Here is a 22,449-nt window from a genome sequence, read left to right on the forward strand (position 1 = left end):
CTTTGTGTTCTCATTTTGTACATTTATGTTGTGCACCACCCTTCTTATGAATATACATATAACATAACATAATGAAGTTAGTTGTGACAACTTTCTTCAGAGAGTGGCACTTATTTCTGAATGAAACATTGCATAAAATTGAGGCGCGCACTGACATCTCTGATTCAGGTAAAAAAGTAAAGGGACCCCTGACCATTAGGTCCAGTCGTGACCGACTCTGGTGTTGCGGCGCTCATCTCTCTTTACTGGCCGAGGGAGCCGGTGTACAGCTTTCCGGTCATGTGGCCAGCATGACTAAGCCGCTTCTGGCAAACCAGAGCTGCGCATGGAAATGCCGTTTACCTTCCCGCCGGAGCGGTACCTATTTATCTACTTGCACTTTGACATGCTTTCGAACTGCTAGGTGGGCAGGAGCTGAGACCGATCAACGGGAGCTCACCCCGTCATGGGATTCGAACTGCCAACCTTCTGATCAGCAAGTCCTAGGCTCAGTGGTTTAGCCACAGCGCCCCCTAATTCAGGTAGCGGACTCCAATTCCCAGCAGCCCCTGCTCAGCGGGCCCTCCCTCCCTCCCTTCTTTCCATGCGTAAAGAGCTCCCTCTGACTCCTCCACAAATCAAGGCGCAGTCGGTATCCAAACCCCGCCCACCGCTTCTTCCCAGCGAGTCAGGCTGTGACATCCTTGTGATGGACGGGCCTCCGAGGCCAATGAGCGCGCGCAAGGAGGCGGTGCGCGCGCGGGGGCGGGCGAGAGGTTTCTGGGCTGCGCTCTTTGCCCCGCTGCGTTGCGTCTGGCGGCTGAGGCGGCGGGACCCGGAGGAAGCCATGGGGGCCTATCTGAGCACCGTAAGTACCCGGCCGCCTCCCTTTCTCCAGCGCCTTGCACAGCGCTGCTCCCCGGGACCGGCCGAGGCGGGGCGCGGGCGCAGCGGCCTCTGCAAATGGCAGCCCGGGGCGCGCGCCTCTTCCTGCCCCGCCGCGGGCGCCCAGCGCTGCAGGTTCCCCTTTGCGGACGCGCAGCGCGTTTTGCAAGGGGCTCGCCTGGGCGCCTTGCACGCAGAACAAGTCGGAGGGCAGCATCTTCCTTTCCTGCACGTTTCTAAGATGGTCAGAAGGCGCTGCTTGGAGGTTGCTGCGCGTTTGCAAGGGGGGCGGAAGGAGGGAGAGACCCCCCGCGCGCGCACCTCGTGAGTGCATTAAGAAAGAGAAAAAATAGTTGGGGTGGGGGGGAGATCGAGAGCAGGCCGGTATGCAGAGAGAGGCCTATGCTATCAGCTGCTCCGAAGCTTGCAGGGCGGGGTTTGTGACTCATCGTGCTTTGACAACTCATAGGAAAAACACTCCAGACTTTCCTGGCGATCACCACACTGGAATAGAAAAGGCTTTTTGCCTTCTCTCTGTTGCTAGCCATCCATCAGCAATGGATGGTTTTAAAAGTTATTTATAGAGCTTTGAATTTTTTTTAAAAAAGGGGGTGTGCCTAATGTACTTTGATGTGTATATATACACATCATAATGCTGACAGTATATTTTGCATTATTACATTTTGGTGAGAGGCAGTTAAGAGAACATTATGTACCCCCAGCAGCCTGATCTAAAGAAAAAATAGTTTAAGATCAATAGCCCGATTCAGTACATGTTTAGTAACTCTTGGCAAGTTGTGTTTTACTCCCAAGTAAATCTACATTGAGTCAGTAGTGATGTAGTAGCACTTACTCTTAAGTAAATATGCATAATGTAGGGCTGCACATCTTGCTGGTTTTTAATAGCTCTTACTTTAGCCATTATCTTATTTACATTCAGTGGATTTTTTTTACGCATAATTGGTGCCTTTGGAAAGAGAGCATAACAGAAGGCTAACTATCTTGCTTACAAAAGCACTGCAGTCCTTGGAGAAAAGTGGTGGAGCACATGTTTTGCAGGTGCAACCCCTGGGAGGCCTTGGGCAGCAGGATTAGGACAGACCTTGATGAAATGCAGAGATTTACCAAGAGTCAGGCTATGGAGCAAGTTGGACCAAGATCAGAGGTATTTTATCTCTTACCTCCTGAAGAAGCAATATACAGGAATGGCACAAATGGTGGCTTTGGGAAGGAAGCCCAGCCACACTCCCTTCATCCACCTGCAGATCTCTGAGGTTCCTGCTCACCAAGAGGTTTATCAAGAGGTGCCAGGCTCCATCCATCGCCCAGAGAATTGCATGCTCCCATACAGTTTTGTATTATTGCAACTTATAAATCATATTGAGGATTATTCAGTCAGAAGGCAGAGTATTAATCTTCACAATTCAGAGAAGGAAAAGTTACCATCACAGTTCACAGTAATGGAGTTTAATAACTGATCTCAGGGGTTGTTTGTGCATCAGCTCCAGGGCAGATATTTTTTGGTGACTTTTGACGGGGTTGTTCTGGAGCACCCTGTTTTGGGGAGCATCAACACAGTGCTGGTCATGAAGGTTTCTGCTGGCATAATGGGGAGGCCACAGCCTATAGAATGGGAGATCCACGGCATCCTACAGACTCTCAGCCCACCCTCCCAGGGAGCATAGGATTACTTATGTGTTCCTTTAATTAATTGAAATTAAACATTTACCAGATCTTCAGTATAGGTACTTGATAGGTGATCAACGTGGCGCCCTCCAGATGTTGTGGACTCAGCACCCATCAGTTCCAGCCAGCTTGGCCAATGGTCAGGTGTCAGGTCCAGCAACACCCAAAGGCTGCCACATTGCTTTGCCTGTACAGTAACACACCACAAGCAAATTATTTTCTGAGAAATAGCTCCTCAGCCATCACCAGTTAATATTTGTCCTCAATTATTAAAATTAAGACTGAACGTTCCATAGAACAAATGGGCACTTATATATAAGTACAGTAATTCTCTTTGTTTTGATTCTGCCTGGGTCTCTCTATGCTAGAAACTGAGTTATCATTATTTACATCTCTCATAAACATTTTCTGTGTCTTTTGAAGTTCTACAAAACAGAACTTAACATCACCACTTAAAACTTGGTTGAAGAGATGGGTGGTGTCTGGAGAAATTTAATTGGATACTTCTGTATTGTTTAACTTTCCAATATATATTGTGAGACAACAGCGTTTTCATGAGAATTATAAATCCTTGTGTAGCCTACTTGCAGTGGATATAATATAGCAGGCTTCCTCAACCTTGGCCCTTCAGATGTTTTGGGCCTACAACTCGTTTGATCCCTAGGTAGCAGGACCAGTGGTCAGGGATGATGGGAATTGTAGTCTCAAAACATTTGGAGGGCCGAGGTTGAGGAAGCCTGTAATACAGAGTTCAGAGGGAGCACTGTAGCTTCCCATGTTTGCGGTTCGAAGTTTTCCATCCCGCATGTTGGGGGCTTAGGCTTCAGGCAGCCCCCAAAGGGCCCACCGAACTTGGCAGGTGAGCAGGAAGGGGCCCGTAGCTGGATGGATGGCAATTCTTTTTGCCTGCCTTGCTCCTTATGCTACCCTGAAGGACACCAGCCTAGAGCTTAGATTCTAACTCTCTGGGCACTTGAGTGGTTCAGAGAAGCTTGCTGAACTTCACAGCTGATACAGATAAATTCCTATTCAGTTTGTTTTAAAAAGCTAAACAAGGTCACACAATTGTATAAAATGAGTGAGACACCAAAACAAGAAGTTGCAATATATATGTGTTGGAGGAGTGGCACCTTCATGAAAGGGAAGTGTGTCTTCTTGATGGGCTACGGTTCTGGGTTCCTCAAGAAAACTACAGACCCCCACCTGGTCCCCTTCCCTTCCTATCACCTCTGTTGTTCATCTTTCCTTTCCTTTTTTCCCCTACTCCTGGCTTCCAGATTTCTCCTCCTCCTCTCCTTGTAACTTTATGCTTCCTCTCCCTTCCAAGTTCAGTCGCAACTACTCTTGGATTTTTCTGTTGATTCTTACCAGCAGCTCTCACTTTCGTTCCTAGCTACGTTTAAAATAGCATTTCAGCATGATTCAGGAAGTGACTTATTCAAGGCAGCGAGATGGTTGTTTCTGCCTTCCTTGTAGTTGTGTGTGTCTTCCTCTGTCCTGTTTCACTCCATTTTTCTACTTCCCTTTTCTCTGTTCATTAAGTAGTCAGTAGTGGAAGAAAGTGAAAGAGAACAGGACAAGAGAGTGGAGATCACTGCTCCTTCCAGTCTCTTTTCTTAACTCGCACTGTGGTCGACCTTGGCTAGCCTCTCTGGCATGTCCAGCAGCTGAACAGCAGCATTTTAAAGCCTCCTGGTTTTGTGACTATTTCCCACTGTTCTCTGGCCACTTCCAGCCAGCCAGTTCCTTACCCCCTCGCCCCAGCGTTTTCCAAAGGACTGTGCTCCGGGGCAGCTGAGCATGCTTAGCCTCCATTGCTATGTGTTGGGAAACCCAGCTGGATGTGCGGGGTGTAAATAATAAATTATTATTATTATTTTTCTTTTTCTTTTTTGCCCCATTAGTTTTGATCTTTAGTTAGCATTTTGCTTGCACTTCTGCAAACCTTGGGGTTTTCCTGAGACATTCCTCTTGTTTCTTGGTGACTGCTTTGACTTTCTCTCATATCTTTATGTATCCCTGTCGGTAACCTTTGCTTCCTCAAATCCGCCTGAGCTCCCTGTTCACCTTTGATGTCCCCTTGTGTATTGATGGCTCTGTATGAGGACTACATTACACTGAAAATAAGTGTGTCCTTTTTGTAATCAGCTGGATGTATAGAAGGAAAGAAAAATATATAGAATATATCAGTTATGCATGCTAGATATTAGCCACATGTTTTTAGGAGAAAGGGTTCCATTGCAGAAGTGACTTGGGAGGGTTGCATCAGTTTGAGACATTTGCAAGACATGGTCTATTGCAGTTGGCTTGACAGGATGAACTTGCTGTTTTCGTAGCAGGCATTGTTGGCATCTTCTTCCCACCATTCCCTCTGGCAAGTCTGACTGAATTCCTCAGAGGGCTAAATCTGAATGTGCTACATGCTGCTGGGCCACACCCTAAAGCTGGAGCCAGTAATCCTTAGCTGACCAAGGTCCTGGTTGAAAGCTTTAAGAAGAGAATGCTAGCTGCTCTGCGTTTGTTTCTTAAGAAGACTAAATTCCCAGGGAAGGCAGAGAAGCCATATTGCTTTTTCTTCCTTGACAATAATATTCTGATGTTTGAGATGTTGAATGTCTTCCAGGAAACTGATGCAAATATTGCGTGTGTGTTTTGGCTTCCTTCACTGGTTCTTGGTCAGGAAGAACTACTAATCTGGAAACTTCAGCTGGTGGGAATGTGTTGCCTGTTCTTTTAACTGAATCTCATGAGGCTCTTAAACAAACTGATTCCATGTAGCAAAACACACATGCCCTCTTCATTCATAAAATAGATAATATAGTAGCAGTGCTTGAAATTCACACAATTGTATTTTATTTATGTTTGTTTGAAGTATTTGTCATCCAGCATCCACTCAAGAAGCCCAGGGTGGTTTTTAAGCAATTGATTGTTGTAAGTTATCTTGTTTTATGTGTGGCAAATAATAGCATTAAAAATCACAATTAACAATGAAGAAAACTAGCAAATCAACCTATATGAAATTAATAATAATTGCTATAAACCATGAATAACAGTGGCTATTAATTAATGTTCAATAAATAATAGTGGCCTTAAATTCCTTCAGGGCACAGCTCGTCCTTTCAGGAAATTTATGGTTCCTGTCTTTTTTTTCTCTCTCCCTCCCGACCCCACAAAAAACTAAAAGGTAACGTGAAAACATGCTTCAGATTTCCCACCCTTGGAAGCAGCTGCCAATGAAATGAGATAGGGAAACTTGGAAGTGCCGTGATACCATATCACACATTTTACTGGCTAGACACAATGAAGGGGCTTGGGGAGAAACTTATTTAGAATTGCTGCCATTTGTAGCAGCCATGCAGCTCATGCAACAGTTTGTTGTACTCTTAGATGTTCCAGTAGGATCTTAAGATGTTAACCATGCCTTGGTTGTCATGCAGGCTGCAGTGCTAATCCAGTGGCACTGGCTGCTTTCCCTGTCTTATGTCTTATGTTTGAGAGCCTCTCAACAAGAGGATAAACCAGCAAGAATGGATAAAAAAGTCATTGGCCATTCAAAGTTGACAAAACAAAATGGCTCCCCTGGCTTAAAATTAGATGGTAAAGACAGCTGAAGACGCTGTATCGTTGGCTCTAGTTGGGCAGCCTGGAGAAGGTAAGATTGGAAGAGCATAGAAAAGCAGTGCCAACTCCCCTAGCCTGAGAAATGGTTGACCCAGCCTCTGAGACTAATAGTTTCTGGCAGTATAGCATTGTGGGTAGAAAGTTACTTTGACCAGGGAGTATTGGATTAGAGCCCCAAAATTTGATGCCATGTCTGTTGCCTAAACACCCTGCAGGAAAGGATTAGAACAAAAGTAATAAAATTTAAATTGTATCTGGTTTTCTGGGAGAGACAGGATCTAGTATAATGGGTCACAAACATAGGGTGGTTCACTAGTATTATGCGCAAATGCACCATGTCAACAAGACTGTAGTCAGAATATTGACAGAAGAGCTCTCAACTTGTCTTTTTCAATGGGGCATTCGGAATAAGAGTGTTTTTATGTTCTCCTTAAGAACCTCCTGCATTAGTGATTAATTAACATTAGTGCTAGCCCTGGGAATATCTGATATTGCGGCTAGAGGAAATTGATTTTTTTTATTGCTTCAGCACCATCAAATGATGCTCTGGATAAAATATATGTCTGACTTGGTGGAATTAATTTCAGCTTATGTGTCCTGATGTGTACAGGGTAGAATAATAGAATTGTAGAGTTGGAAGGGACCCCAAGGGTCATCCAGTCCAACCCTCTGCAGTACAGTACTTGCAGGCTAGGTGTCTGACTACATCCTCTCTACATCCGTGCCCAGCAGAGTTAGTGAAATCTAGCCTTGCAAAAAGAGGAGGGTTGAGCAGTCCAGGGGGTGGTGAGCGCTTCATTGCATAAGGGGTAGTTGCTGCCTCCATAAAGGTAGCCACTCAGGGGCAGGGGGAACGACTCTGGACCTAGTAGATTATAACATCTATCACCCAGTTGCAGATACCTCCTTTTGGGGGAAAGTGATTGAGGTGGTCATGGGAGAATAACTTCAAGCATGTCTGGATAGGATCTGGCTGCATTCCATTGTGGGTTCTCTGGGCTTGAAACCAAATCAGCATTGGTTTTCGTGATGGATGACCTTTTATAGAAAGGAGGATGAGGGAGTGCAGCTTCTGCTGTCAGTAATTTTTGATACCACTGACCCCGGTATCATTTTGGACTAACTCTGTAGGACGGGTATGTTGGCTCTGTTCCATTATTATTATTATTAATTCAGTATTGAACAACACTTACATGTTAGAAAGAAAGAGAGCCACTGTATCATAACCAAAAGACAGTCATTCATATGCTCCATACCAGCCTTTCTCAGTGTTAGGTACTCAGCTGTTATTGGATTACAACTCTCATCATCCTTAGCTAGCAGGACCAGTGGTCAGGGATGATGGTAGCTGTAGTCCAACAAAAGCTGGGTGTTAGAAACCAGTGTTAGAAACTCAGAAGCTGGGTGCCAAATGTCCTATTTTCAAATGATGTACTGACTGTGATTGATTCTCATTTAAACATCTGGCTGGTTCAGATGACCACCTTGAGCCAGGTTAAGAGCTTTGAGAACTTAAAGAAGAAAAGTCCCTTGATCCACATATATATTGGCCTATTCCTACCTTTTTTTCCTTAATGGCAACATGGACCATAACAATTGTGAGCAGGGCAGTGGGGTGGGGTAGGTGAGGAGACAGCAGTTAACTATAACGTCGTTCACTGCTCCTGCTCAGGCTGCACAGAAAAAGCATTTTGGTTCCTGAAATTCATTCCAATTGTGCAGGTGAAATATAACTGGGTGGGGTATTAGTGTGTGAACACAGTCCAGATCCAAGGATCCACAGGCAGGCAGCTCCAGATGGTGAAGATGTCAGGCGCCATCCTGGTGCCCAGGCATCTTCGCTTGGTTGCAGTCACTTGGCTGATGGCCCGGTACAAAATGTGCCTGGTGCCTCAGGAATTTTTGACGCTGGATTTAATGTTGAGAAAGGCAGCTCCATATGGACACAAACAGTAAGAGGGAAAAGGAGGGAAGCTGAGGGTTATTTCTCTAGCTGCCAGATCTGACAAATCACCTTAGACAGTGAAGCTCAAGCACATTGCTCAAGACCAGTTTATGCAGGAATGTCTGTGTATGCAGTCCAAATATCAGGACTCGCCCTGCTGCCTATGCATATGGACCAGTCTTTATAGGCCCTCCAACCACTGTACAATAGTGGTGCAAGATGCTCTTTCCAGTATTGAATTGTCTGTCACTTTGCCACAATTTCAATGTCCCTCAGTGAGGTTCCATAATACCGGGATATAGTTCAGCATTGCATTTGTGGATGTATATGTCAAAGATAACTGTACAACTAGATAAAGGTGTGTGAAGACCTCTGACGAGAACAGGGCTTTGAATGTGGTGATTCCAAGGTCCTGTCTTCAACGCTGCACCCACAGTTAAAATAATCTTATATAAAATAAATTGGGCCACTTGAAACCGTATTGGTCCCACACCAGGGCAGATATAGAAGAGAAGAAAATTATCTTCTATTAGATGAACTGGGAGAATGAAATATTGCAAGATACTGAACTTCAGGGTCATTGTTTAGAAATGTTTTGGGTTTTTTTTTAGGAATACTAAATCTGCAGCACCTTTAAACAAATCATTCCAAGAATTTTGTCTGTTGTATGTGGAGATATTCTCTAGTTCCTTTCCTTTCTCTCCTTTCATGATGACAGATTATCTCTCCTGCCCCTCAGCAGTATCTTATAAGGAATTATAAACCACTAAGGTCAACCATGCAGTTAGATAAGTTGCCATCATGTATAATGTTCAAGAGTCACTCAGCCAAATCTGATAAAGAGCTTCCCTTGGAATGAAGAGTGGAAAGCAGTTGGAGCAGCCCAGCCGCTCTAGGCTCCAAGTCCAGATCTCATCCTCTGAGAAATGCCTGCTAGCCCTCAAATTACTTCTTCAGAGGAGAGCAATGGCAGGGTCAGCCCACCCATGAGGCAAGGTGAGGTAGCCATCTCAAGTGGCAGAATCCATAGGGACAGCAGATCCTGATGTGGATCTTTATTCCCCTTTGTGCCTGATGTAGATCTTCGCTCACACTTCTTCCCTGGTGGGGAGGTGGGAATCATTCTGTGGTTCATCTCAGGTGCTGAAATGTCTTGGGCCAGCCATGAGCAATTGTGGCAGGACATGGTGTCAGTCCACCTGAGCAGATGGAGATACAGTCTTGACCACTGTGCATCTTTCCCTCAGAGTGGCCTTCTTATAAAACTGGTTACTGAATTATGGATAATAATGAGCAGCTTGTTACATGATGCACAGATATCTAACACTTGATATTCATTCAACTTAGCATATACTCACAGATGCCCTCCTTGTGTGCATTGCTGTAAGTTAGATACGGTGATCGAGTCACATGCAGCTTCACTTCTCATCCTGTATGAGCTGTATTCTATTATTATTATTATTATTATTATTATTATTATTATTATTATTTATTAAATCCATCCAAGTTATTTTTAATTGCATCCTTTTGTATTGTGCAAGTCCATAATGTTTGTTTGTGCTTAAGAAGTTTTGATCATTTCTAGACCCTTGGCTCTGATTCTGGCACAGAAAAGCAAAAGTCCTAGTTAACACAAACAAGACCTGTGTTTGACATATTTACATCATGGCTGCATAATTACATCCACCATTTGTTTTTTAAGGCAAACTGCTGGTTCATAGCCCATAAATAGCCTAATAGTTAGGAAATCTATCTATGTGTGTGAAATATCAGTTGGGAAGATATGCAGCATGCACACACATTGCGCCACAGGGAGGGATCAGGTGTGGATGTATGTGAAAAACAAGGGCTGGTAGTTGGGAAGAATCAAACAGCTATGAATTAGCAGTATGTACCTTGGGATTTGGTGTGCAGTGGTGGATCTCCTGTTTGCTTCCATTTCTCCTAGCATTTTCATTCTCGTTCCCTCTCCCTCTCAATGTATATAGGTAGGTACGTAGGGAGATAGGTATTTGTAAATAAAGCAAATATTTTAAAATGCCATAAATCTCCTATGTGCTCTTGGCCAGCTAAACCCAGGCACCTGTTAGAAGTAGGAAACTTGCAGAACAAATTACATTTGTGTGTGTTGTTAGCATCGTAATATTTACCAGAATGTTTGAGTGTGAGCTGGGAAATCCCCTTGGCCACAAGTTCACTACGTGGCTTTATATATCCCTCCATTTTTCATGTTCCAAATATTGGCACAACTCATGGGGTTATTGCAAGGGTTTGTGGAGTAGTGGATGTGAAGCACAGGACTCTAAAAGCCACTTACCTTTACAGTACAGGGGTACTATATTTTACTTCATCCCTCAGGAAAATAAAGATTAGTTGAACTGTTGTTTTAAAAGGAAAATTATAATGTATTTAATATCTTATGTATTGCTTTGTGATATTATGCTACTAATGTGATGTTACTTGCTATTTTATTTTTTATTTTGCTCATAAATGTTTACTGATGTGGGCTGTTCATATTTAGAGTCATGGTAGTGATACTGTCCTTTCCCTTTTCGTGTTGCAGTTGGGAAGAGTTGCACTCTCTCCAGTATACTTCGTGATCAGCTTGATCATGAGAATTTTCTCTAAGCCTCTGCCTCCCATTACCCTGGAGAATCCAGATGTGAAATATGCTCTGCGACTGATTGACAAAGAGGTAATAGTCACCATAGCTCAATTTTTCCTCTTCTCCCCCTGCCAAGTTAAGATAGAGAACAAAATGTACCAGGATTCCCAAAGAATCCATGGAAAACTGAAGTGTGTGTATCCCACTCTCCTTATAAGCATGCGTGTTTATTTTCTAAGCAAACAGGCAGTTCTGAAACATGGCTTGGCGCTGTCATCTAAACCACCGAGCAACTTGGGCTTGCTGATCAGAAGGTCAGCAGTTTGAATCTGTGCGACGGTGTGAGCTCCCGTTGCTCTGTCCCAGCTCCTGCCAACCTAGCAGTTCAAAAGCACATCAGTGCAAGTAGATAAATAGGTACTGCTGTAGTGAGAAGGTAAATGGCGTTTCCATGCACTCTGGCTTCCATCACGGTGTCCCGTTGCGCCAGAAGCAGTTTAGTCCTGCTGGCCACATGACCCAGAAAGCTTCTATTGACAAACCAAATCCCTTGGCCTGAAGCAAGATGAGCGCCACACCCCATTGACAAGTTTGACTGGACTTAACCATCCAGGGATCCTTTTCCTTTACTTTTACCTCTATCTTGGTTATAAATATATGCGGTAGAAGAATGTATAATACTCAAGCATTTGCACCTCCCTTCAAAGCACTGACTTGCCTGCTGTTCCTTTTTCAGGAGATTAGTCATGACACAAGAAAATTCCGTTTTGCCTTGCCGTCCCCAGAACACATTCTAGGCCTTCCTGTTGGTATGTTTTTATTTGAAGAAAATGAACATTTTTTGCAGTGCAGCTGCATCTATCTATCCATCTGTCTGGGGGTTTTGTGTGTGGCGGAGGAATAGAATGGGAACCCAAGACATTTGGTTGAATTGTGGGGCTTTGAAAGGAAAGAGCCTTATGAGCAGCCCACCCAACCACTCCTGTACTAAGCCTGTGGCTATGTTTCTCCATTGGCAGAAGGAGTAAAGCTCAGGGGGAAAGTATTTATGATCTTTTAAAATTGTCACAGCACCCAGAAATACTGCTGCACCACTGAGCTAGATCTGGATCTGGTCAATACATGAATGGAACATCTCCTGGAGCTCATGGCTTTAGTGGAAGGAGAAAAAGTCAGAAGGCAATGCCAACAAGTGCAAGAAAAGTAGCTTTCAACATTCCTGATTCTTCACGGATCAGTGTTTTTCTCCTGGAGAAATTGAGTCTTTTATACATTTAGCTAATTGGAAAGATGCCCCCACCTTGCTCTTGGGACACAAGTGGTGGCAAAGGCAGAATGGTACTGTGGTGTCCATTGTCTTCACACAGCTGGTTTAAGGACTTGATGAGTTGGTTTACTATAGCCCCTCTGTCTCTAGTTGCAACACAATTTCTTTTCCTTCTCTGGTGTTCGGATGATTTGTCCAGGAGAACAGTTGTACTGTTCGTCCACCTCTCTTACCACCTGGGAGCAAGCTCTAACATCTGAGCTTGCAGAAAGCATAAGTATCACAACAAAGCCACTCGTTAGTCTAACTTGTTAATATCAACCATGAGAATAGGTATGACCATATAGATAGTACTTTGTGTTATTGATGTGTAGTATGACCATGGGGAAAGTTATCCATTCTGAATACCATAAAACAAGAAGAGTCAACTGTTGGTCCACAGGTCACATTCTGTTTAGTTGATACTCCTGATAACCTTGGGAAAGTGTTAGAAGAGCCAGAGAATAGTCTCAAGGTACATAGTTTAGTTCTTGTGCCTTGTGCACACCTGGGTAGGAGACCCCCTTGGGGCTCAGTGCAGATGTGGGCCACTCTGGTAGCACAAACCTATACATGTCTACTGAGAAGTAAGACCCATTGCATTCAGTGGGACTTAACTCCCAGGTAAGCAAGTGTAGGATTGCAGCCGGAGTTCCTGAATTCTATGTGTAGGAAAGAAGTACAATAAATTATTGAGCTGGCTTTATACTGTAAATGTTAAATTGCAAATGTGGAGAGGGTGAGTTGGGAAATCTTTAGTTTTGGATCATTTTTTAAGAAAAATGAAGCTCTCATATGCATTTGCTGATTTGATCTAGAACGGCCATAACTTAACATAGTATTTTGGGAGAGCCTAGAGTGGTACCAAGTATGCTAAAGGGATGCCAATATCAAGGAAAATGTAAGCATGTTCTTCAGTCTCTTCAAAATATGATGTATTTTTTAAACTTACTAATTTACCTCTAGGGCAGCACATCTACCTCTCTGCAAGAATCGATGGGAATCTGGTGATCAGGCCCTACACACCAGTCACCAGCGATGATGACAAAGGTTATGTGGATCTTGTTGTGAAGGTAATGGCTGTTGAGAATGATCGCTTCAGGGCAATAAAGCAACAAAATTTGAAGTATCTTGTGACACTCCGTGAAGTATTCAGTCTCATTTGAAACCCTCACGTTGGGCCCCTGTACAGCCATATGCTTGCAGTGTGGTGGTGAAACTCTGTTGATAATTAGTCTAGATTTGGAAAGGGTGTGAAGTGAGACATGTTTCTTATCCTTGCATTGCCCACATAGAAAATCTGAAACTAATCTGATATATACACTACTATTGTTTTTTGTTTTAAAGCTATCATTTTTCTATTCTCTCTCTTTTAAATAGATATATTTCAAAGGAGTTCACCCAAAATTCCCTGATGGAGGGAAGATGTCTCAGTACTTGGAAAACCTAAAAATAAATGACACGATTGAGTTTCGTGGACCCAGTGGATTGCTTGTCTACAAGGGGAAAGGCAAGACTGGTTTTTATAAATAGCATGGGCTCATAGGAAACATCTCGTTCCTTATATTCCATGGGTTACCCACATGTTGCACTTCAGATGTTGTTGGAACTCCAACTCCCATTATCCCTGACCATTGACAAAGCTGGCTGAGACGGATGAAAGCTAAGAGTCATGCAGTATCTTGCTGGCTGGCCCGGCTCTATCCTGTTCCTAGCTTTCTCTTAAGTGGAGTAAGACACCAGTTGCTTTCTTAAGGAAAGCCGGCAAAACAATAAACATGCTTTTAAAAGAAAAGGAAAAACCAAACACTTTGTACTAGCAGCAGAGTAAACTGGATAATTTGGTCAGATGGAAAGAAAGTTAGAGGGTTTCCTACACGATGGAAGACATGCAGAATAGGGTCGTGTGGGGTGTGTGCTGCAGGTGCCGTTTGTTACAGACTTCTAACTCCCCTGCAGGGAGTTCCTTGTGCGCACTGGAGCCCATTTGATACTCCGAATGGGGCCAATGTGCATATAATGGCACACAGCAATACTTCAGCCATTACTTTAGTCATTCTGAGCAGGGATTAAGAACATATACTTCCTAAATCAAAGCAAGAGATACCACAGAAACTCTGGTCGCTTTCAGATAACTGAAGCACAATTTAGTGCTCATGTGCTGTGGTGTCTTGAGCTCAAATGTGTCTCCTCCCCTTGCTTGCTTGCAAGGAAAGAACTTGTCAGCCGTAGCAGAAGCTATGTAATCAGTTTCCTGGTTCAGAAGTAAGGCTGGTATTATTACAAGCCATGATGTTGTTGGCATCTCTCTGTCTCGGGAGACAATGGAGTGCGCCTCCGTGGGCAAAGTCAAACTGTTCCATTAGCAGCCCTGAAGTGACCTCTTCGGGGACCAAGCCTGGGCATTGTGTCTGGGGGTCCTGGGCTGCCTCCCTCTTGGCCTTGCTGATGTGGTCCAAAGGAAAGCAGCAATATGTTTGGCACCAACGTGTCAACAGGAGTGGCCAGAAGGAGGCGCACAAGGAGGCATCTTTCATATTCTTGCACATGGAGGGGGAGAGAGCACATGGGACCAGTTCCTGCTACAGCACGTTCTCTCAGTGCTAAACCCTGGTAGTGCTGTGCCTTCATGCAGCCTCTCTAGTAGAAAGGTGCAGGGATTTCAGTAGTAAGTAAACCACCACAAGAATTGTGGATTCTAATGGGAATTCTCGCAGCTGCCTTCACTCTTCCTATCACTCTGCCTTTTCTTGCACTGGATGGGGCTTAGCTAATGAATCGGTTGGCAGCTCTCAAGATTAGTATTTTCCCTAGCTTATGTTTATTTTCTCATAGAGGGTAGCAGAGGGTCTCTCCCTATTCTGCTGAGGCAACGGGGTCTCTAGATGTTGTTAGACTCCCGCTCTCATTATCCCTGGCCATTGACCGTGCTCACTGGTGCTGATGGGAGTTTCTGTGTAACAGCATTGGGGGGGCACAGGTTGCACATCTCTAGGACAAGGTTTTCTTCCTCCAGTCTCCTAGTTAAGGGTGGGGAAATTGTGGCTCTTATCAACTTCTATTTCTAGCCATAAAACCACTGTTTATGTCCTTTCTTGATGTTTCCACAGGCGTATTTGCTATTCGTCCTGAAAAGAAATCTGAACCGGTTCTTAAACATGTCAAATATGTGGGGATGATAGCAGGTGGAACAGGTACAAAATAGATTGTTTGCTGTCTTTTGTGTATTGAGTTTGTGTTCTCTAAGAGGTGGCTTTCTTTGTTTGACTCTGCTCTGGCTGGTTTTCCTCCCCTCCCCCCTTCTCTAAAGGAATTACCCCCATGTTGCAGCTCATTCGGGCTATCATGAAGGATGAAGAGGATCCCACCATTTGCCATTTACTCTTTGCTAACCAGGTAAATAGACGTCCCTATTTTTATTTTTTGTGGATGTTAATCTGAAGGAAAGGCAGGATTTTGGCAGGGCTAAGAAAAGCAAAGTGGTGGTGTTTTTTTAAAGGGACATATTCATTGATGTTCAGTGCAATCCTACACGTTTACTTGAGAATATATTCTATAATTTACAAAGGACTTTACTCCCACATAAGTATGCATAAACTTGCAGCCTTATATTCCCCCTTTTTGTACTGCTCAGAGCAGCTTGCATTGGGTTCCCACAGTGTTCCATCTCAGAAGGTTTCTGGACTCCTCCATGGCTTCAGCAGTAGAACTAGGTCATGTTCCTTCAGACCATGCCATGGGCTAGGAGTGGGAATCTTTGGCCCTCAGGATATTGCCAAACTGTAAGCACAACCAGTGACAACGGGAGCGGTACTTCAGTAATATCTGGAGGTCCAAAGGTCTTAGATCAACATTGAGTTTCCAGACGTTGTTGGCCTTACAACTCTTGGCCAGTAGATGAGATGATGGTAGTTGAAGTGCAGCAACATCTGGGAACACAAAGTTGGGGAAGCCTGCTCTAGACCAGGGTGGAGAACCTCAAGCCCAGGTGCTAAGCGTGCCCCTCCAGGCCTCTCTGTTGGCCCTGGGACTGTGCCCAGGCTGCATTCTCTCCATAGGCCACATCATTTGCTAGTGGCACCATTTCACGTCTTTAGTGCTTTTAGTGCTTTTGCCCACAGAAGGCTGCCCACAAGACAATGTTGCCCTTGGACTGAAAATGATTTTCTACCCCTGCCTTAGATCCTGGAATCTTTTGTATCCTTGCTGATGTGAAGAGACTGAATCTAGTTGTGATTTGTGGTGTTTTCATACTCAGTTGTGCTTGATGTCTGTATTGGGATGATATATCAAGCTACATGTGTTGTTAGTCCATCTTAAATCTTTTTTACACCAAAATAAAAGTAGCCCCAACACTAAGTAAGTGTGCCCTTAAATTGCAACCTACCCCCAATAAATTTATCTGAATTTAGTTTTCTCCACAGGGTGATTTACCAATTTTAATCCTGTAACGTAACCTTCATTGATTTTTAGTAACATGCTTCTGTACCTCCAAGATTCCTTCTGCATTATTTACCCTCCATTGTGGCATCTGCCTTGAGATAATCCCATCCAGAAATAGGTGTCTTCTCCCAGCAACAACAGGTGCAGATGAATCTTTCCTTGCAACCCTAAATATAGCCTTTTGTTTTGTGCCAAATTCCTTTAGATGGGTAATATTGCTCCCTTTCATAAGGCAGTTGCTCTAGTCACTTGATCATTTGGGTTGCTCTTTTTCCAGCTCTACAAAATACACACGTACTGTATACAGATGTGCACATCTATATAATATTGATAAGCAGCTGATGTGGTTTCTTCAGTGTTGCCTAGCTGCAAAAGATACTGATGCTGGGATGGGAAGAAGCCATGTGATATTTATGCTTCTTTTCTGTAAGGAGTTCCTGTCCCCTCAGAATGACTTGTCATCATTAGCCTTCCCTGAATTCCTTCTGGCTGGCTAGATGAGGCCTGTCCAAGTCACAACGCCCCAAGCTGAAGGGAGCCCACCAGGCAGAAGCCAAGGCCTGCCTGGAGCTGCGTTGTGTCTGGTGTGTCAAGAGTCTTAACAGATGAAACCTGAAGAAGTGTCCCTTATGGTGCTTTGAGAAAGTAGAGGGTTATGGGCAGGGTGGAACATCACTATATAATTTCTTCCGACTTCTGGCATTATCAAACCATGATATCAAAGTTGATGGCATGCATCACAGCTAGACCTGTTTTGTTATCCCTTGCTACCAAGAGTCCAGTCAGACCTCAAACCATAGCCTCATGGAAAAGTGCGGTGAGATGACAGCTTTCTAATTTACGCCTGTTACTGTACTTCCCTCTTCATTTACTGGTTTGGGAGTGGCTTTTACCTAGTCTTTTAAAAAAGTTTGTACAGTGGACAGCACAGAGCTACAAAAAAACACACCCGTTGCTCCTTTTTTTTCTTGGACAGACTGAGAATGACATCCTGCTACGCCCAGAACTTGAGGAAGTGCAGGCTCAACATTCAAACCGTTTTAAACTGTGGTACACGTTGGACAGAGCACCTGAAAGTAAGTCCCTTATTCCATTATGGTTATTATCATCTTAGTTGTCCATCTAAAAATATGTTTGTATCTTTGCAAATTTATGTTTGCAGTACACCTGTTAAGTGAGCCAGGATTGGTGGTGGCTCCGTGTTGAGTGCATGCAAGAAAACTCCAGTTTGCTGCAACAAATGCCGGGGGGGAAAGAGACTTTTGTGGAAAATGTCTTCCAACTGTAATCACAGAATTGTAAGCTGGCAGGGACCCAGAGGGTCATCTAGTCCAAGCCTCTGCAATGCAGGAATCCTGCCCACAGCTGTCCCTGGGTGGACTTGAACCACCAACCTTCTGGTTAACAGACCCATTGCACTGATCCATTGCACCACTTGAAGACGATTGGAAATTCATGATGTAATAGAGATGAGTCAATGTTTGTGACTAACGACCTTTTTAAAGTTAGTTGACAATAACTTCATGCATTAGCACAATGACTCCTGAATATGTGAAGAGGCTCATTAGAAATGGGTTTTGGGTAAAATGAAATTTCTGTCTGCAGTGTTGGACTCATTCACACTTGCTCACTATCAACTGGTTCACAAAATACAGTGAGCCCAAACTATGGCTCACTACTTTGCTCCTACTGAGACAAGAACAAATATTGACTAGTGAGGAGAGAGCTTACTCATGACTCCTGGTTCAGACAACAGTTAAACCTTGGCTTAACTCAGTGTCGTGTGTGAATCAGCCATTCTGTTCTTCAGCACCAGCATAGGATTTTCTCCGCATTGACTTTGTCTGGGAATTAAAATCTTCATCAGAAGCCCTTCTCTGGTGTGCCCTCCCTTGGTAGATTAGGTTGGTAGTAACAACAGAAAGGGCCTCTTCACTGGGGCACAGGATTTCCTCCGTCTGTGTGCTCACCTGATTCCTTATTCGTTATTTTAGGGACTAGACAAAGTTTGCCCTTTTAGGCTTTTAATGGCATTTAAGCATTGTATTTGTTCTTACCGTCTAATTCTTGTTGTTTTAGTGTATTTGATTTTTAATCACCTTGAAGATTCTTCTTTTTTTGACAGCAGAATAAAAATCCATGAATACAAAATGTATATATGCATTTATTTTCTTTGGTGTCTGTAGATACTACAGTGTCTCATTTTTAACAGATAACTTGGATTGTGGTCTTTCCTAATTAGGTTGGGATTACAGCCAAGGATTTGTGAACGAAGACATGATCAGGGACCACATGCCCCCGCCGCAAGACGACGTTCTCATCCTGATGTGTGGTCCCCCTCCAATGATTCAGTATGCTTGCATTCCCAATCTGGATAAATTGGGATATTCCAAAGAGATGAGATTTGCGTACTAAAGGGGAATGGAGGCACGATAAAATCAGAATGTGTAAGTGGGGGAAACAATGGATGGAAGTGCAGGGAACAGCAGGGAACAAGGCAGAAAAAGTGCCTGGGGCCTAGAGGTGTGAAGCTGCGTTCAGAGAGACTGCCAAACTCTCTATACAAGTTTGGTGTCTTCTTATTAGTGACACGCTGAAAATTCTGTAATGGATATCTGTGTTGTATATGGTATCTTTAGCTTCGCTATGCTTAACAAATCTGTTGTAAGGCCACTGGATTAACTCTTTCACAATAGATAGGCAAAATGTAGCCGGCCTCTTGCATCACCAAAGAGTTTCTTACTGATACAGCATGCGTGCGTGATATGCAACTGTCAAGCACGCTTATTATGTGAAGGAAGAGTTTTCTTGTCACGAAGCTATACAATGAGCAGTTTAAGCATAGCTGTATTAAATACACACTGATCAATAATTGAAATTTCATTATTGCCTTTATTTGAAGATTGGTGGTTTAGCCAGTTTGGGGGCGGGTGGGGGGAGTGTTGCTTAGTTAATGAAAATACATTAGAAACCTCTGTATATTGAGAACACACAACTGATTTATTGTCTCACTACAGAGCAACGTCTTCCTTAAGTTTCTCTTGCTAATCATTCCCAAGTAAAGCTTTGTACACAAGTGTTCCTTAAAATGCTTCCAACCTTCTTTAGTAGTGAAGTGTGTAAAACAGCCCAGGGCTAAACACATTTCCGTGGAAATAAGTCCCACTGATTTTTTTTTTAAATGGTATTTCAGTTGTAATTGTTTTTGGGATGTCGGTCACCTTTGGAATGCTGTGGGACATCGAACAATTACTTAAAGCTCTAAGTGTGTGTCGTATATATCTTCTTAAACTGTAAGCTTTACAACTGCCAGAAGAAGACTTCTACAAATTCCTGAGAGATGTGGGTAATACCTATTAACTGCAGAGGTATCGTGTGCATTTTAACTAATCTTTTTATATAGATCTTTTTATAAGTTGCTAAATAGCGTTGTTAAATAAATTAAAATTCTGTGGCCAGATTCCCCCCAAAATTAATTCCACTGTGTATGAACATGTGTGTGTGATGAGGTCTTGCATTCCCGAATGAGTAAGTTCTAGTCTCTTCCAGACTTCCTTTTTTTGATCTGCATGGGGTACTATCCCACTGGGACATTGGGATAAAAAGCCACATTGAAATGAAGGGAAAACTCTTTTGGCAGACTCATTAAAAATAGAACTGCAGCCTAGCACCCCTCCCTGTGCCTGTGTAATGAGTGGTTTCTCCTTCCACCTAGAGAGAGCAGGCTCCGGAGTCTGAGCATGCTTCTCTCCTGTCCTGTATGCTGATTCTAAGGCTCTTCTATATCATGCCCTGAAGCATCCTGTGGGTTCAGTTGATCAATTCCAGGACTCCTGCGAGGCAGTACCATACTTGCCCTTATTGGGAGTGTTTTGAGGAACAAAAGTAAGCCACTACATATATTTGCTGAAGTCTTTTGAGAAGGGAGTGGGAGGGGTTGCAGCCTGATGGAATGCTAGTCAGGTGTGCACAACTTAGGACCTGCTAGTGGAAGAGCAAGAGGCTGAAGAAGATAGAACAAAACACTAGAATGGTTTTACTTCTGTGTGTGCTAAATTCCTTGACTGAAACAACTCTTGCGGCAAAAAATAAGCAAAGTCCATGTAACTATCTTTTTGCTTAATATTTTTGTATATCACTGTGGGCAAAAGGAACCTTAACTTTTTAATAAATGTATTATTTGAGGTGTTGAACAGCTCTGGCTCGCCTCACACAAACTGTTCTGTAGGACACATCCTACCTGTTCAGCTATTAAATTTTCCAACTGCGACATGGTAGAAATAAAACTTTTTTTGCTTAACATTTACTTATTTCATGGATGTCGTCTTACCTTAATGTTGGACTAAATGTTTTTAAAAAAAAAAAAAACACCAAAGGTGAAATAAATGTTCTCTGACATGGCTCACAAAAGAGAACACAAAACAATAATAATAATTTATTATTTCTACCCCGCCCATCTGGCTGGGTTTCCTCCTGGGTTTCCTATTTCTGGGGAAACCGTTGAAATGGCACTGTATCCAGCAAGATAAAATAATAGAAGAGTTGGAAGGGACCATGGGGGTCATCTAGTCCAATCCCTGGCAAGGCATCGAGTTCATGTCCCTGAGATTTAAGAGTCCCATGCTCTACCAACCAAGCTAAGTCAAGAAGTCAAACATATTAATACTGTAATGATGGGAGATTAATTCAGCAACAGCAGGAGAGACCAAGGTTGCTTGCACGTGAACCACACTATTGAAAAGCTCTAGAGAATTCAAAGCTAGCACAGACCTTGGTTGACCTAATAAACAGCAAGTCAGATGAACCTTTCTGCAGTATAATTAACAGCAGGCATTGGAGACCAAATGGAGCTACTCAGAAGGCAATTATTCTATTTCAATTATTTAAAGCTCTTTCAAGCACATTTTCTTAATAATCCTTAACTACTCCAAAGTACGCCAATGTGATTACCTCTGTATTACTACTAGCTAGATCATTTGGGGGGGGGGTGTGAGAACAAGTTACTGAAGTCTGTCCAGTCTGTCCAACTATAAGCAGTCAGTCCATCTGCACACATTATTTCTGTTCCAGGGGGTTCTGATTCACACACCCTCCCTTTGATAGATATATGATGAATGGGAGTTGAGGTACCAAAAATCCTACCTTAAAAAACATGCTCTTCCACGCAATGGGGACTGGGTGTATTTATAAATTGGAAAATGTCTGGTCTGGCAGCCTCTTGCCTGTGGTCCTTGCCCCATCTTGCAAATAGCTACAATACCCTTTAGACCACGTGTACATGACTAAGAAGTTCCCAACAAGGGGACACAAATTCCATTCGCAACAATATTAACAGCTCCTACATTCACTCCTCCGTCTGCCTGCAGGGATAATGGCAGGATCAGCTGAGTCAAGCAAGAGCCATTTCCTACTCCCACCTCCCCCTTTTTATAGCCTTTAGAGCAGAGGAAATGTTTTGCCAGTGTGCACCAGGCTAACTAAAAATGGCTCTTCCTGGTCATCTGACATTTCTAGGTAAGCAGTACAGCTTAACAGCTGCCATTTATATATTAATTTGGCCTATTACTGTGTGCAGCTGCTGACTTGCACCATGATTTGGCTTAACCAGAGAAGAAATCTGACAACAGGATTGAAACTCTTGCCTGTTGCAGCATGCCTTACGTGCAATAGGATGATGAAATCAAAATCAAAATTTGCAGGTAGCAGATCATCATTTTCTCAGTCCCAGTTCCTTGTATACAAATAAAAAAGCATATAAGAAGCCACAGAGCAGTTATAAAACACACATCACACAAGGTTTGTTATGTAAAAAAGGAACATAAACAAAAGTAGTTTTGAGGTGTGCTTTTTTAAACCCTCATGCTTCACAAGTGTCAACCATGAAGACAACGAAGAAAACGAATGAGGGGATTAAACCATTTCATTAGTCCTGCATGCCCATGGTAAATCAGACACCTGGAGTATTTAAAAAGAGGCTAT

General features: G+C 43.3%; 1 protein-coding gene across 1 annotated transcript; it reads left to right on the plus strand.

Moving 5' to 3' along the window:
* Nucleotides 1–735: 735 nt before the first annotated feature.
* LOC308486686 (NADH-cytochrome b5 reductase 3-like) lies at nucleotides 736–20,776 on the plus strand. The gene is made up of 9 exons (XM_081023843.1): nucleotides 736–847; nucleotides 10,680–10,811; nucleotides 11,458–11,530; nucleotides 12,994–13,100; nucleotides 13,408–13,537; nucleotides 15,138–15,221; nucleotides 15,338–15,423; nucleotides 17,447–17,546; nucleotides 18,713–20,776. The coding sequence occupies exons 1-9, from the start codon at nucleotides 827–829 to the stop codon at nucleotides 18,883–18,885; spliced, it is 906 nt and encodes a 301-aa protein (XP_080879969.1). The 5' UTR covers nucleotides 736–826; the 3' UTR covers nucleotides 18,886–20,776.
* Nucleotides 20,777–22,449: the final 1,673 nt, after the last annotated feature.

Source organism: Podarcis pityusensis (assembly GCF_964106645.2).
Source record: "Podarcis pityusensis genome assembly, chromosome: 10".
Lineage (NCBI taxonomy): Eukaryota > Metazoa > Chordata > Lepidosauria > Squamata > Lacertidae > Podarcis > Podarcis pityusensis.

Excerpts from the sequence above, each read along its gene's own strand:
- LOC308486686 (XM_081023843.1), top strand. The coding sequence starts at position 827 with ATGGGGGCCTATCTGAGCACC. Across the intron at positions 13,538-15,137 it reads GCTTGTCTACAAGGGGAAAG|GCGTATTTGCTATTCGTCCT; the intron begins GCAAGACTGGTT and ends ATGTTTCCACAG. Across the intron at positions 17,547-18,712 it reads GTTGGACAGAGCACCTGAAA|GTTGGGATTACAGCCAAGGA; the intron begins GTAAGTCCCTTA and ends TTTCCTAATTAG.